This window comes from Meles meles, chromosome 11 (assembly GCF_922984935.1).
Source record: "Meles meles chromosome 11, mMelMel3.1 paternal haplotype, whole genome shotgun sequence".
In the NCBI taxonomy this organism is placed as follows: Eukaryota; Metazoa; Chordata; class Mammalia; order Carnivora; family Mustelidae; genus Meles; species Meles meles.
Genome location: NC_060076.1, coordinates 54517998 through 54533874, shown reverse-complemented (window position 1 = coordinate 54533874; position 15877 = coordinate 54517998). Strand labels below are relative to the sequence as shown.

The window sequence follows — 15877 nt, the reverse complement described above, 5'->3', positions numbered from 1 at the left end:
GCATGCTCTACTGGCTGAGCCAGCTAGACACCCCAAATTCATGCTCTTTAGTCTGTTTTTAACATAAAGGGTTTTTTTTTTTTCAATTATAATAAACCACTTTAGATCTAAGCTACATGGATTGTCCTTAAACTTAACTTTTTCTTAGACGAATATTAATGAAAATCTCTTCTTCTTTTCACTTCTTTATAAATGATTCAGTCATTGGAGAAAGCAGCATACATTTTAAGCATCACTTTTCTCTTCCTTATGAAGATCCATTTATTCCATCCCCTTCCTTCTACCCCAAACTGGCTTTGAATGGTGCCTCAGAGGAAAGGGAGCAGGAGGAGAAGCAACAGCAGGGGCTCCCCACAAGTAGCTTTGGGGTGTCTTATGAGTTTCAGGGCATGGAATGCCTTAGACAAGTTGACCTGAAACAACTCTGGGCGATTTTCCCGTAAGGATGAAACCACCACTCTTCACAGAAATAGATGAGCGCCCCATGGGGATGGCCGACCTGATGAACGGCCACACAAAATCAATCCACACACACAGTGGAGGATTTCAAGTCTCCATGAAATAAGTCATTAACAACAACAACAAAAGTGGTGCTCGTCTGCAGAGACTGTTTGCTGATCTCCTGTTCCCCACTCCCAGGGCTGAAAACCAGAGGCGATTTAGGGCTCTCAAGTCCCGGCCTTATCTTCCCCGGAGGGTGCCTAAATCCGTGTTAAGAAAAGTGTCCTTGGCTAGTGTGAAAAAGAAGTCATCAGATGAGAAGCTGGTGTAAGCACAAGAGACAGCTGTTACTTTGCCCTTTCTTAGACATTTAAGATGGCCAAGAACGTGGGTTACTGTGTTTCTTCACCTTCATGCAAAGAAATGAAGCGCACCGTGGAAAACTTCAAAGTTCCTATTTTTACCACTTTAGACATTCCCTCGTTGCTCATCAAAGGCCCTAAGACTTGCAAATGGGTCTGCTGTGGAACCGTGCTGGAGAGGGAACTTCCTGCTAAGCTTCCATTTATGCTTTGCCCGCAATGCCAAGGCTCCTCCTGCACAACCTTGCATTGTGAAAAGGCAGACCACTGTACACCTGTAGCCACCATATGCCGGAAGTTACATTCCCTGCAGGGCTCTTGCACGTGCAATTACTTAGCATTTTACCACCACTGAGTTGACAGAATCCGATGTGGGAAAAGGAATGGTCTGAGGCAGGCTGGTAGGAGCAATCAGCCCAGTGAAGGTGCACGCTTCAAACCGGAGCTAACAATGCAGGGGAAAGTGCTTTCTCTTCCCTGCTTCTGGTCAAGCAGCCAATATGCTCGGGTATAGAGTGGCATCTGTGCTCTGGGCAGAGCTGTTTCTGAAGGCTCAGGGCCGTGTTTGATGAAGGCCTGCACACTCAGCAGGCAGGATCGCTGTGCGCATGCAGCCGAAGTAGACAAAAGGTTCCCTGTCACGCTACGTATGTTCTTCTACCTGGCCAGGTGAATGGTATGTGGCCCCAAACTCTAGATTTGAGCATATGATGCTTTCTATAGATGACCAAAGCATTATTTAAAAACTGTTCAGGCAGATACCTTTTGGCACAAATGATCTGCTGGGAAATTATAGGGCATACCAAGTTGTCTGATGTTTCAAAAACAATAAAGCACCCACAGATCTGGGAAAAAGAGTCCATACCCACTGGAAAGATCAATACCAAATGTGGATATGGTAGAATTGGGGTGCACAAGGTTCTGAGGGTGATTGGAATGTATCATTGTAATGTATTTAAAGGATACATTGTAATGTATCAATGTGATATACCGATGTAATGATGTAATGTAATCAATTGTAATGATACAATGTATCATTGCAATGGAGACTGAACCTAGATGGCCATTTCTTCCAGAAGCTGATATCACTGCCTGTTCATGAGATTGAGGAGTGGAGTCTCCAAGGCTCATTCACCATTGTTAGTTGGTGGAAAGCTTTTCAAGCCGTCATTCTCTTGAAGTGTTACTGTGCTAGTGACTCCTAAAAAGATCCTTCAGTTCTAGAAGCCATTAAGTTGTGCTCCATGATCCAAGCCAATGGCAAGGAATAAAAATCCAACTAATCTAAAAGTGATTACTGAATATTCTTTATATTTCGGAGGCCTGGATTTTTTTTTAAAGATTTTATCTATCTATTTGACAGACAGAGATCACAAATAGGCAGTGAGACGGGGGAAGCAGGCTCCCTGCTGGGCAGAGAGCCTGATGCGGGGCTCGATCCCAGGACCCTGAGACCATGACCAGAGCCAAAGGCAGAGGTTAACCCACTGAGCCACCCAGGTACCCCTCAGAGGCCTAGACTGATATGTGCGCTCTTAATTTTAACTTGGGTGACTCTTGAGATAAGTTTGTCCTTGATTTTCCTCATTCACTAACACCACAAGAAGTGATCCTGGTGCCATACTAAGAGAAAGCCATCTGGGGGGCTGAAATTTGCTCTGGAGACCTCATAGAAGGTCTTGCATACAAACTTTCTTTTCCAAAGCAGACTTTGGCCCGAGCTCACTAGGTTGGATATATCTTGCTGTAAAGTCAAACTTCAAGACTTAATGACCAGATTTAAAAACGAAAAATGGGTTTGAAATACCTTATCTAGGAGCTAAGGAAGCTAAATAAAGGGTGGACGGACAAGAAAATGTTAGGTGTAGAATCTCTAAAATAATGGGGTAATCCTGCAATTTTGAAATTTCCGTGGTTATTCTGGTTTTCTTCTTAAGAAAATAATTGAAAAGCACCAACCAGCAGCCCAAGTTTTAGCCTGACACTTCACATTTTAGAGTTGTTACCTTCACACTCACGAAGGCGGAGTCCATGGAATATCCCCTTCTGGTAATTTCCAAAGACAATATGCCCACATTCTCACAGACCTCGTATTCAGTCTGTGACCATTCGATGTGAGACCACTTCAGTTCCAAACTGGGCATGAAAGGAAAAGAAAAGGGAAAATCCATTTTTAAAAAATGCACAGTAAATGCCTGTAGAGATCCTCTGCTTGGTCGGAGACTGAGTCACTGGTTCATATCCTGTGACAGATGTGGTTCATCCACCTGCACCAGTGCTAAAAACTGCTCATGCTTATTTGGTACATTTTAGCCCAAAAAGAACTTTCACCAACAATTTCATCTAATGCTTACAATGCCTTGACTTAGGAAGAGTAAGTATTAGAGTTCTGTTTTACAAAAGCAGAAACTAAGGTTAAAAGGCTATCGGGGGAATTCAAACATGAGTCTTCTGAAGGGGAAGGAACCAGGAGTGGTGAAGTTCAAGGAGACATTTATTTATGGAAAGGACATTGATAGGGAATCTTCTTTCTTATTTTTGGCCTTCACTAGTATATCAAGAAGTGTTCTAGACACAGACCTTCTCTGAACTTGGGTTCAGTTAAATAACTATCTTTCAGGATGTGTCTTGGAATTACAATGTGCATGGGTTTTATAACCATTATCTCTTCCTCCTTCTGTGCATATGAAATAGGCCAACTGACACGTGGTTTGGATACAGCAATGCGACGGAATAAACCTGAAATATAGGGGGTGGTCTTTTTCCTACAGTAGATTTAGTGAGCTCAACATTGGATGGAAACTCTCTACTTTACTCCTCATAATATAGGGGGAAGTTTTCCACCCCCCCAAAAAAGGAAGGTTCCCCCCGCCAGAAAACTGGAGAAAATCAGAGACACAATATATGGGACACAAGCAATCTTCACAATGATCATTTAACACACTTCCGTCACTTTTGTTTCTCTTATTTTCCTTTCATTCTACATTTGCAAAACGCTCAGTGGTTGCCTTATCGTATCCTCCATCTTCCAACTGGATGTAGGTTTTTCTTCTGGATTTCTGAATGCATATTTTTTATAATTTTTTTCTCCCACAACTAGAAATTCTGCATGCGACCATGTAGAGTATGGGTTTCACGGGGTTCTCCAGGCTTTCCTGGGGACCACTCAAATTAAAGAGTAATTTATCCCGTAATATCCACTTCATGTCTTTGCACCAGTCACGTGTTGCAGTCACATACTTTAAGTTCACCAGCAAGATAAACTCAATAACACTGTCTGTTTCTCCAAGGACCACAGACCAGGGTGGCAAGGTAGTGTGGGAGCCCAGAATTACGGCAGAGGTACATGAATCTATATAAACATACATATTTAATTCAATCGATACATGTGAAATTTGTTATTACTGGCATTCTGGGCTTTGTAACATTTTGACATGAAAACAGAATCCTCTCATCAGAAATATCGGGATCCTCATTGGTCTTTGATGTGACTGAGTTTAAATCTGGCATGGAATAGTCAAGAAATAAACAAATGACTATGCTTCAAGAGTCACAAGATAACATGCAACGAGGCTATTATAAATGCCAATAAAAGGCAAGCCACGCTTCCCAATGCCCCTGCTCTGCTCTGCTAGCTCGGCCTGCCCACCCGCACCCACCATGGCCACCATTCAGCAGCTGGTAGGAAGATGGCGCTTAGTGGAGAGCAAAGGCTTTGACGAATACATGAAGGAAGTAGGAGTGGGAATGGCTCTGCGAAAAGTGGGTGCAATGGCCAAACCAGATTGTATCATCTCTTCTGATGGCAAAAACCTCACCATAAAAACTAAGAGCACTTTGAAAACAACCCAGTTTTCATGTAACCTGGGAGAGAAGTTTGAAGAAACTACAGCTGATGGCAGAAAAACTCAGACGGTCTGCAACTTCACAGACGGCACATTGGTTCAACATCAGGAATGGGATGGGAAGGAAAGCACAATCACAAGAAAATTGGAAAATGGGAAATTAGTGGTGGAATGCGTCATGAACAATGTCATCTGTACTGTCTATGAAAAAGAAGAGTAAAAATTCCATCATCATTTTGGATAGGAATTAGCTGTGAGGATGAACAAGCTCAGTTCAATGAGCAAATCTCCATACTGCTTTTTTTTTTTTTCCATTACTGTGTTCAGTTATCTTTATCATGAACATTTTACATGCAACTATTTCAAAGTGTTGATTTAATTAGGATCATCCCTTTGTTTAGTAAATAAATGTGTTTGTGCTAAAAAAAAATGCCAATAAAAATAATGTGTGGCAAAGAATTCTTAAAGGACTCTGTTAAGTGAGAACGGGGGAAAAAATCAACAAGATGGACCGGGGCAAAGGCAGAAAGATGAAACAGAAAGGACAGAAGAGCAGTGGGAATGAGTGAAATAGATAAAAATGGGTGGATTTCAGCTAAGTCTCCATAAGGTTGAAATGAGTTTCAATGTCCAGTCGTCTGAGAATCCACCCATCCATCCACTCTTAATGGAAACCATGACAAGCAAAAATTCATCAGTGTCACTCTGAAGATCCAAGTGTCTTTAAGGCCTAAAGCTAAATGCCTTTTGATTGCTGATCTAGATCCATAAAGGGACCATGCAGAGTGGGGTTCAGCCTCAAAGCATAAAGGGCTTTGGTGTTCGGAGAAATGCGTGCATTTCCCTGATGCATGATTAGAATGCTGCAAAGTGGCTACAGGATAAGGTAGTCATCACACAATGTTCTAGTTTCTTTTCTTAAAAATCCACACTATAAATAATAAAGATCTACAGCAAAGCCACAAAATTAAGCCATGCTGTATACTTTCTGGAAAAATATTTCAATCCCAAAGCACAGGCACACCCCTAGGATAGGTGCAACACATGTTTTGAGTGTGTTTGGTTTCTGCAGTACTGAATTTGAGATATTTCTACTGCTGATGCTTGTTGCTTATATTATACGCAAACACCTAAAAGAAAGAAGAAATTCCACTTGCAAGAAGTCACATGGCTGTGTGCTGGGCTGTCACGTAGACAACAAGATGCAGGAGCCCATGATAGAAATCTGGAAAGCTGTGGATACGTACAGGTCATGCAGACAAGGCTCGAGTCGAATCTTCACACTTTAATCATCCCTCCCTTGTCCTATTGCCATTGCATAAAACTCAGTCTCGGGTCAGAAATGAAGTTTATGAGCATACTTTACGTGACACATATATGGTGATCATTTCAAGTCATTTAGGAATGGTTTCTCAACCTGGACACTGTTGACATCGGGACCAGATGGTTCTTTGTTGCTGAGCTGTCCTGTGCATTGTAAGATGGTTAGCGTCATCCCTGGCCTCTGCCCACTAAACGCAGTCACATCAGCTCCTCCAATCAAAACTGCTTCCAGAAACTTCCAAATGTCCCTGAGGGGTAGGTCATCCTCAGTTGAGAAACACTTCCGTCAGTGATTGTGGGGTTCTTATCACAACAGGAAATTTGATTTAATGAGGAAACTGAATTTGAATTCCCAACATCCACTACTGTGAATGGAGGACATAGGACGGATCAGTGGAGATTAAATTGGATTAGAAGTCATGAGGTTTCTGGTCCCCCTGCCACACAAAAAAAGATCTCAAAGAGCAGCACAAGGAAACTGTCTTGCTTTGCTTTGTTTCCGTTCTCCATTTAATGTCTCGTCTTTTGTTTAACTTTAGCACATACTTTAAATTTACATATTGCCTTGTTCTATTTTATATATTCATATAAGCAGTGATATGATTATAAATATTTTAACAATGTACTCTCCAGAGGAAAGAGATGTGTGTGTGTGTGTGTGTGTGTGTGTGTGTGTGTGTGTGTATAGGTGTGTGTGTTTAATACGGATTTAAGGATGTATAGGATATAATTTACAAATAATAATATAAGATATACTACACTTTTACTGTAGATTTCACAGTCAGTTGATTCTCAGGATAACATTTTTGTTGACATTTCTCTAACTTTTGCTACAAATATAAGGAAAGTCATCTAAATACCCAATTTAAAATTGCAATCCAAGTGCCCCTGAATGGCTCAGTCAGTTACGCATCTGCCTTCAACCCAGGTCATGATCCCAGGGTCCTGGCATTGAGCCCCGCATCGGGCTCCCTGCTCAGCAAGTCTACCTCACCTCCTCCTCCCTCTCTCTGAGACCTTGTGCTCTCTCTCTGTCAAATAAATAAATAAGAGCTTTAAAATGAAAAGTAAAAAATAAAATTGCAATCCATCTTAAAGCCCAGCATCTGTGATACCCCTTATCCTGACCAACTTTTTCATTTTCCAAGGTAGTATCATGTAGAACATACTATTCAGTTTATTTAGGTATGGAGTATGATCCCAAGAAAACAGGGCTCTTTGGTTCACTGATACTCTCCCGAGTCCCCTGGGAGTGGTTAGAAAACAGTAGATGCTCAATTGATACTTGTTTAATGAATGAAGGGATCTTGTTTACCCACTGTTTCCCAAGCGAAGCTGACCACTGAAACCTTTCGTCTCCCTGGCCCTGTTAACATCGTATTTCACAAAACTGAAAAATGCTGGAATAGATGACCCTCACATGTCCTTTCCAGCCCTTACTCTGGATTCTTTAGCTATGACTGTACTTTATTAGACTATCGAGAAAGGATGGCGTTGACAAGAGAGCAGTGGACCATAAAGCATGATGGCTTAGCGCACACTATTATATTTTCTAAGGTATGTGCATGATTCTCAGCACTTGGCAATGTCTAGGGACAGCCCCGATTGTCACAGCGGGGAGGAGGGTGATAGTGGCATTTCGTGGGTAGAGACCAGGGAGGCTGTAAACATTGTGCAAAGCACAGGTCACCCTGCCTGCCCCCAGCTGACCCCCAGCCCATGACAAAGAGTCACCTGGCCCAAATTGTCAATAGTGTTGCTGTAAAAACAGACAAACAAACACCAAAACAACACCAAAACACACACATACAGACGGATAGATAGATAGATAGATAGATAGATAGATAGATAGATAGATACTTTCTGCAATTTCATTTTGTGGCTACTTGAGTCATTTCTATGACAAAACAATTAACTGAAAGACTTGGGAATAAAACCCCAGTCTGGGATTTGGGACACTAATCTAGGTTAGTGAGAGTGTGTGAAAAAGGCACTTAGCTGCTCTGTGCCTCAGTTTCCTCACTTCCCAAAGTGTAAATAATGATGAGTCTGTACTTCAAAGGGCTTAAATGAGCCTTAATGAATACTCATTAAGTATTCTGAGTTTCTCAGTGAAAGGCTTTATAGAAGCTAAAATGGTGATTAAATCATTCTTCCAAGTAGATCTTCATGTATAATCAAGTTGCATATGACTTAAGAAAAATTGAAAGGCTAAAAAATATTTTTCTGAGTATTCTAAAACTTATCAATTAAAAAGGATGTTATTAATCTCCATAATCTCATGCTATGAACACCTGTGTTTTCCGTTCTTGTCTTTCTCTGGTGGTAATGGGAAAACAGTGTTTAGCCAAGAGGAAGCACACTGAGAGCACCTGAAACACTGAGTACCCAAGTGCTTTGGAGTCAGACACATCTTGCAACCACTTATTAGTGTGGGTTCTGGTCAGTTACCCAGTCTCTCGAAGTCTCAGTTTTCATTAGCTTTAAAATGAGAATTAGACTCAGATGAAAATTAAAATTCATTAATATGTATAGAGCACCTGTACACAGTGGGTGCTTAATAAGTGTCATTTCCCTTCCCTTCCTCTGCGCTTTCTTCAATCTATCGGGAGGCAAATGCTCCAACTTCTGGCTTGCAGGTAACGTGAAAACTTCAGCTAGCCCTGAGTTTCAACCTTTTCCCCTGCAAGGTGTTTCATAAAAGTTGCTCAAGCATCGCAGGGTGAGCCTGTTGGGAATTCCTTCACTGTTTGATTTCTTTTTGTCCCTTCTCTATCAAAGCCAGGAATGAATAAGGGTAACCAGAGGGAGGAGAAGAATTAGTCCTTGGAATGGGGCAGCAGCTGGAAAAGCGACCCAGCGAGATGATGAACTTCAGCATGGGTCAACTTTTCTTTCTGAAGTTTACTTTTCCCCGCAGTGACCACGTGAAAGAGGTCAATGCAGGAGACATGAGAAGAAACTGCCTTGGTCAGAAGTTGTCTGCATCTGTGGTCTGCAGAGGTTGTTGAAAAGTGTGAGTCCTGCATAGCTGGGCTTGGGAGTTCTGAGGATGGTCTTGAGATGGGAGCGGGGCTAGAGGACTGGTATGGTGGGGACTGAGTCACCAAGATGAGCGCTCACTTGGAGGTGACGAGGTCAGGGTTCACGCTCGGCTCTGGCTTTCTTTCATTTCGTGACTTCTGGCCAATTACTTAAATGCTTTAAGCCTGAATTCCTTATCACCCTCAGAGGATTGCATTTTGCAGATTAAATTAGACAACATATGTGAAAGGACCTAGCACAGTGCCTGAAATTTAGGCACTTGGCCAAATCTAAGTCTTTATGCAAATCCATGCATCTCAGTGTTCTAGAATAATTTCTATTTACGATAAAATGTCTCCCAAATGTATTCCATGAAAAATTTGTTCCATGAGCTAGTCTGGGGCGGGATGGTGGGGGTTCTAATGTCAAATCGAGTTGAGATACGCTGTATACCATATCCCTGTTGCAGATTCCCACTCCGTACAAGCATCTCCGTGACTCTGGGAAGTGATGCGGTTAAATAGCATGTAAGCTAGCTATCTAGCAACAACTTGATTATTTTCTTTAAAGATTCATTTATTTGAAAGAGAGAAAGAGAGACAGAGAGCTCGCTGGCACACAGAGGGAAATTGAAAGGGAGAAGCAGACTCCCCACTGAGCAGGTAGCCTGACTCAGGGCTGGATCCTAGGACCCTGGGATTGTGACCTGAGCTGAAGGGAGGTGCTTAAGGACTGAGCCACCCAGGCGCCTGCAACAACTTGATTAAATCTAGATTTCCTAACACCTTGTCTAATCGAGTATCTATTGACCCTTCAGAACTGATATTCTATAGAAATGCTGCCATAGCAAAAACTTACTAGCAATCAAGATTCTGAACGTGGGTCCCTCTTGGTTTTTAAAAGAGCTTCCTTCTGCCCAGATTGTACTCAATGGTCCCTTTAGCTTTATTATAGGAAGTTTTCACCCCTCCAAATAAATGGACTATTAATCTATTAATCCTGTCGAACCCAACCTAGAACATAACATTACACAAGATTTAGCTTATTGATTAATAAGTGTATTGACTCTTTACTTTGTGAGTCATCCCAGAATTGATTTCTAATTAGAGATAGGCCCCCCGACGTCTCTGGGATACTTCTTCAAACAGTCAGTCTCCTACTCAGGTGAGTGAACACCAGCAATCACGGCAGCAAGTCACATTTGTCAAGGATTTACACTGTGCAAGATGCTCTCCCATGTTTTATCTCCTTTGTTTCTCTAAGCAAATCGTGGTACCACCCTCATCTGACTGAAGTGTTAACTAAGCTTTACGCAATCACCTAGGTCAAGGGCAGACCCAAAGCACGAGCCCTGTTCTTGACTCTAAGTCCAATGGCTTTCCTTTGTTATCTATACCATAATTCTATAAAAGTGTGAGGGCATGGAGCACACATTAATAGTAATAGCTGAAATATACTTTTAAAAAAACCCTAAAACATAAGTCCTTGAAGAGTATGTATTCCTCCGTTTCTGCTGCCTGGGTGACCAATGACTGGAGAAAAAGCAGAGAGGTAAGTCTGTTGCTCCTTTCCTGGTAGGCCAGTCTAGCTGACTTGTTAAGATGGCCAAGAAGTTCTTCAGTGTGATAAGGAGAACCGTGGACCCGAGAGCCGCCCTTCCTGGACCTGAATCCCAGCTCCTTCACTAATTAGCTATGTGAGCCGAGAAGAGTCACCTCCTATCTCCGTGTTTCGGTTTTCTCATGTATAAACTCTAGATTATGATGGTACCTGATTGCTGGTTGGGTTGATTAAAGATCGATCGACCCAACTGGATGATTAAAGAAGATCAGTGAAGCAGAGTAGAGGGCGCCTGGGTGGCTCCCTTGCTTAATCGTTTTCCTTCAGCTCAGGTCATGATCCCAGGGTCCTGGGATGGAGTCCTGCACCAGCTCCCTGCTCAGCAGGGAGCCTGCTTCTCCCTCTCTCTCTGCCCCTCCCCCTGCTTGTGCACTCACTCTCTCTCTTGCCCACTCAAAAAAACAAGATCTTAAATAAAAGAGAAAGAAAAAGGAACAGAAAACAATTGTCCTGTAAATACCTGTAATATATATTTTACACGTAACTAGGTCCTTGTGGGCTGTTTTGGAAAGACAACTATTCACAACATTGTTTCTTACTGGAATAACGGGCTTCTTGTTCCAAAAAAATCTATTTACAAATGAGGTTAGGGACAACTATACCGTTCACAAGTCATGAAGGTAAGTGCTGAGTAATTTCTCTTTCCCCCTACCACCCTACAGAAAACAATGTCTGTCAGAATCAAATCAAAATGACTTCTGGGCTAACCCCTGGCAGGCATATTTTTCATCCTCTTGTTTTGCTGGTTCCAATCCTTTCCAGCTGATGTAGAAATCTCTTTAGCGACGTACGTGAAAATTGGTAGCACAGAAGCAGGAGTCTATTTAAAATCGCCTCAGTTAAGGTTATAAATACTTCTGGGATTCTCCTATGAATTTGAGAATTATTTAACAACACAAATTGTCTTCAGAAGCAATGTCCTTTGTAACCATGAGGAACGAAAAGGGTTTGCAGTTGAAGCAATACCAATCTAGCATCGCTGCTGGAGGAAAAAAATCCTGTCAGCCATGCTATGTTCACCACGTGAAGGAGCAGCGGTCGGCATTAGGTCACGGACAAGGCTGGTCCATAGTCCCGTTCTTCAGTTAAATTATTAAAAAACAAATGTAATCAATTTATTAATGATTTTGGAGCGGGATTTTTTTTTTTTTTCATTTTCTTGAGAACTGGAAGACACCCATCTGAAGGTACAGTTAGGTAATATATTTTCAATAAAGATTTTAATGCCAAGGAATCATTTCTCTTGCGTAAGATCAGTTTAATGGGTGGTGGTCTTCCGTTTTAGTTTTATAACCTCATGATTACATTTTAATGTCAAAGCCCAGGTCTTCCTTATTTATGCCTATTTCCCCAGCATCTAGTACTGCAAACGCGGCATATAACAGCCACTCAATAAAAAATCTGTGAAGGTTTTGAATCTGGGCCAGGTGTTACTCTTTATCAGGGCAAATGGAGGTGGGACTCTGGGAATGAATTTTGCAGAAGATACATTTTTCTAACAATGACTATAGAGACCTCTGCTGGCAATTGTTGGAACTACAATTCAGTCAGAAAAAGGAAAAATGGGGAGACCAGATGTGAATTTGTTGTCTTCCTTCGTCCATATTCTGTCATAAAAGGCCCATAAAGAGGCTGTGCTTTCTTACAATGTGTAGATTGATGAGGTTACGGCAAACACTGAATTTAGGATAAATGAGCAACTTTTCTATGAGGGCCCTGGAAAGTGTGTCAAATTTCGAAAGAAAAACACAGCATAAGGAGAATTGGACTCTGATGAAACTTTCTGTGATTATTTGAAAACTGGTAAATTATTCAAGCCCTGCATTCAAGAGAATTTAGAACAGTCCGAAATATTAGGATGGTCTGTTCATCTTGTTCATCGTGAGGATCTAATACCCTTGTACATTTCATACAATTTCTGTTACCCAGTATTTCCCTTTATGCTGCCTTCATCTTACCTGTGATCAGTTTAACTTACAGAAGCAATCAAAAGTCATCATTTGGGAGGGGTTTTGGTTTCTTTGGAGGGAAGAGATGTATTGCGGGCCTCTCCTGATTACCCCATTCTTCCTGCTGTAGGTATTTTCAAAGATGGGTTACTAACGCAGTCCTAGAGTGACCTCTTGCTGCATGATTTGTCCATGAGCCTGCAAGCTCAGTCGTGGGTGTGAGTGAATTATCAAGACAGAAACTGCTCTATGTGCGAAAGCACATGTATTTACATGAGTAATATGAATGATCCAACACTCCCTACCTTAACTTTTTAATATTCCTAAAGCATATAAGGCTACTGGCTTTCCCATTATCTCCCAGTAGAAAGAAAATTCTTTCTCCAAAATAAATTCGACAGGCTTCTAAAATGGCCTACCAATTTATCCTTGGGTTTTGTTTTAAAATGACTATTTCACATTCATAATCAGATATATTCTGGACATTACTATGTATAGGACCGCTGAAGAAGCAAAATAATTTACATTTGAGGAGCGGCAGAGTTCCCCGTGGGGTCCATGATTTGAAATTCCATGATATCTGAATGCACTTCCAAAGACGGGCTTATGATGTAAAGAATGGTCTTACTGTTTAAGTCCTTTTGGATAAATTTCTCATGGATAAATTCACCTATAAGAAAGAAATGAATGAATTTCATGGGAAATCAAGCAAAATATTAAATAAAAGCTGATAAATTATATGGCAATTTTATTTTAAGCAGAGCTTTAAAAACAGCCAAAGTAGATATTTTTAAAGAAATTAACATTATTGCAAGTATCTTAAAAGTCATATGCAATAAGCTTAAATTAGGCTTTAAAATTTACTTTGGCTCAGAAATATTGTGCCTTAAAGAAAATATAAAAATAGAGGGAGAGTAGGAAGATCCAGTAATAAAATCTCTAATTCTGTGCCATCCTTTTTAGTGACATATTTTGATCATTGTCTTCATAAAGCCGAAATAATATGCAATCCAGAGAAACCATTATACCCTCCCATTTTTTGTTTTTTTGTTTAATGAACTGACATCATTTAGAATTCCTGCTAGAAAAAAAAAAATTAGTCACAAATATGAAATTGGTCCTGACACTGTGTGTTCCTCTGACTATATTACCATCTGGCTGTTAAAAAGAATTGTAAATAATAAACAGCTGCGTGATGCCTGGGTGGCTCAAGCAGTTAAGTGTCTGCCTTCAGTTCAGGTCATGCTCCTGGGGTCCTGGGAGCAAGTCCCACATCGGGCTCCTTGCTCAGTGGGGAGCCTGCTCCTCTCTCTGCCTGCTGCTCCCCCATGCTTGTGCTCTCTCTCTCTGACAAATACATAAAATCTTTTTTAAAAAGTCTACCAGGAGTGCCTGGGTGGCTCCAGTGAGTTAAGCCTCTGCCTTCAGCTCAGGTCATGATCTCAGGGTCTTGGGATAGAGCCCCACATCGTGCTCTCTGCTCAGCAGGGAGCCTGCTTCCCACCTCTCTCTCTGTTTGCCTCTGTGCCTATTTGCGATTTCTCTGTCAAATAAATAAATAAAATCTTTAAAAAAATAATAAACAGCTGCACATCAGTACTTGATTCTTCCACTTGAGATGAATTTAGGATTGCTCAGCCTCAAACCCTCTTTAGCACCAATATTGATTTATAAACTGCCTCTATCAGTAAGCCCTGGGGAGTGTTTACCAAATGGGCCTACACTTAATTAAATTACTCTCTAGCCTTGCCAGCTATGGGGTATTTTAAGATGAGCAATTACAAGGATTAAGGAAGGCAAGTACCTGTTGTTGTGTTCTCCAGATGTCCATGCTGGGGGCCTCGTAAAATCTTAAAGATGATCAGATCGTCATCCGTGTCAGGGTCTGATGCCTTCAACACATGGGAAGTGAGGTAAATCCCATAACATCCATTTTTCAGGAGCCCCACTTGAGAAGGGGAATGCAAGTGTGCGATGTAGGGGGCTATTTTGTCCAGCTGGTCAACCTGGATAGTCAATAATGATGTACAGTCTTATACAAAGGTTTCTCATCTCCAAGGAACATAGGGTCTAAATGGTTAACAGTGATAATCTAGCCCAAATTTCCGATTCCTTATCTTCCTCATTTATTCATTTCTGCTATAGGCTGGCTCATTCACAGTATCCTCAGTAAATATCATAATGCCTGGAACAGAAGCTAACTTTCCATTGTAAACTTTGACACAGCTTGTTAATTGTCTGTTGTCTAACTCTCCTATTAGGACACAAGCTCTCTGATGGCACACATCACATCTTCACCCCTACCCTTCCCTTTATTCCCTGCACCTGGCACAGCACCTGAACCATAAGAGCAGCTCAGGGAGTATTTGTTGAATGAATACATTAAAATGGACTCAAGAACTGTATTGAAAACCTAACATTAGCTCCCGGGGAGGATTCTTCCATTTTCCCGGTATTTGGTGATAAGAAATAAGCTTATGAACATTTACATAAGGATGTGCATCACGAATGAATTGAATATTTTGGGGGCACATCTTTGCTCAAATGGTATAAATGTTGAATAAAAAACAGAAACATTGGGGTACGTGGGTGGCTCAGTCAGGTAAGTGTCCAACTCTTGATCTCAGAGTTGTGAGATCGAGGTCTGAGTTGGCTCCACGCTGAGCATGGAGCCTGCTTGAGATTCTTCCTCTCCCCTCTCTGTCCCTCCCTTCCCACTCATGCACTCTCTCTCTCTCTTTCTTAAAAACAAAACAAACAAAAAATGCCCAAAATGCTTTGGTAAGAAAAATAATGAAAGGATTATTTAGAGGCATTTGTGTATTTATTTCACTGAGGATGAGAATCACGTAACTAAGCGAGTAGACTCAATTTGCGAAGATACTGAGTGGATGGGCAATCACTCATGAGCGCGAAAGGCACAAAGGCTCAGATCCCTCAAAGGGCCTCATTCAGGTGTGGTAGGAATCTCAGTCCATCTTGCAAATGACTGTCGGAAGTTAGGGAAGGAGCAGGTTTGAATGATAAGCACAGCTGGCCACTCATACTGGACAACTGGTACGGGACCATGGTGCCTATTCCTCTTATTCCCATCCATTCAGGTCTTAACTTCATTAATCCCCAAATGATACTGTTGCAAATCTTGGTTCACCCTAGCTAAGTAAAGAGTAAGTGCCATGATAAGACTCGTATAGTCTGGTAGAGGATGATATAATAAACTATTATTCAGCTATTTTAAAAACCGAGGTAGGAGGAACTGAAAATAAATAATTTCCACAACTGAATGTGAACTGGTAAAAAAACGAAAACAAGG

At 41.4% G+C, this 15877-nt stretch overlaps 2 protein-coding genes across 2 annotated transcripts in view; one reads left to right on the top strand and one right to left on the bottom strand.

Moving 5' to 3' along the window:
• The window catches only part of FREM1 (FRAS1 related extracellular matrix 1), a 144684-nt gene that overhangs the window by 22627 nt on the left and 106180 nt on the right, over window positions 1-15877 (bottom strand). Inside the window, exons 25-27 of the mRNA XM_046021702.1 lie at window positions 14369-14570; window positions 13090-13234; window positions 2810-2939 (exon numbers count right to left, since the gene is read on the bottom strand). Of these exons, the coding sequence (XP_045877658.1) occupies window positions 2810-2939; window positions 13090-13234; window positions 14369-14570 (477 nt within the window). The remainder of the gene's footprint in view (window positions 1-2809; window positions 2940-13089; window positions 13235-14368; window positions 14571-15877) is intronic.
• LOC123952472 (fatty acid-binding protein 5-like) lies at window positions 4458-4980 on the top strand. The gene has a single exon (XM_046021703.1). It carries the CDS (start codon window positions 4464-4466, stop codon window positions 4866-4868), a length of 405 nt encoding a protein of 134 aa, XP_045877659.1. The 5' UTR covers window positions 4458-4463; the 3' UTR covers window positions 4869-4980.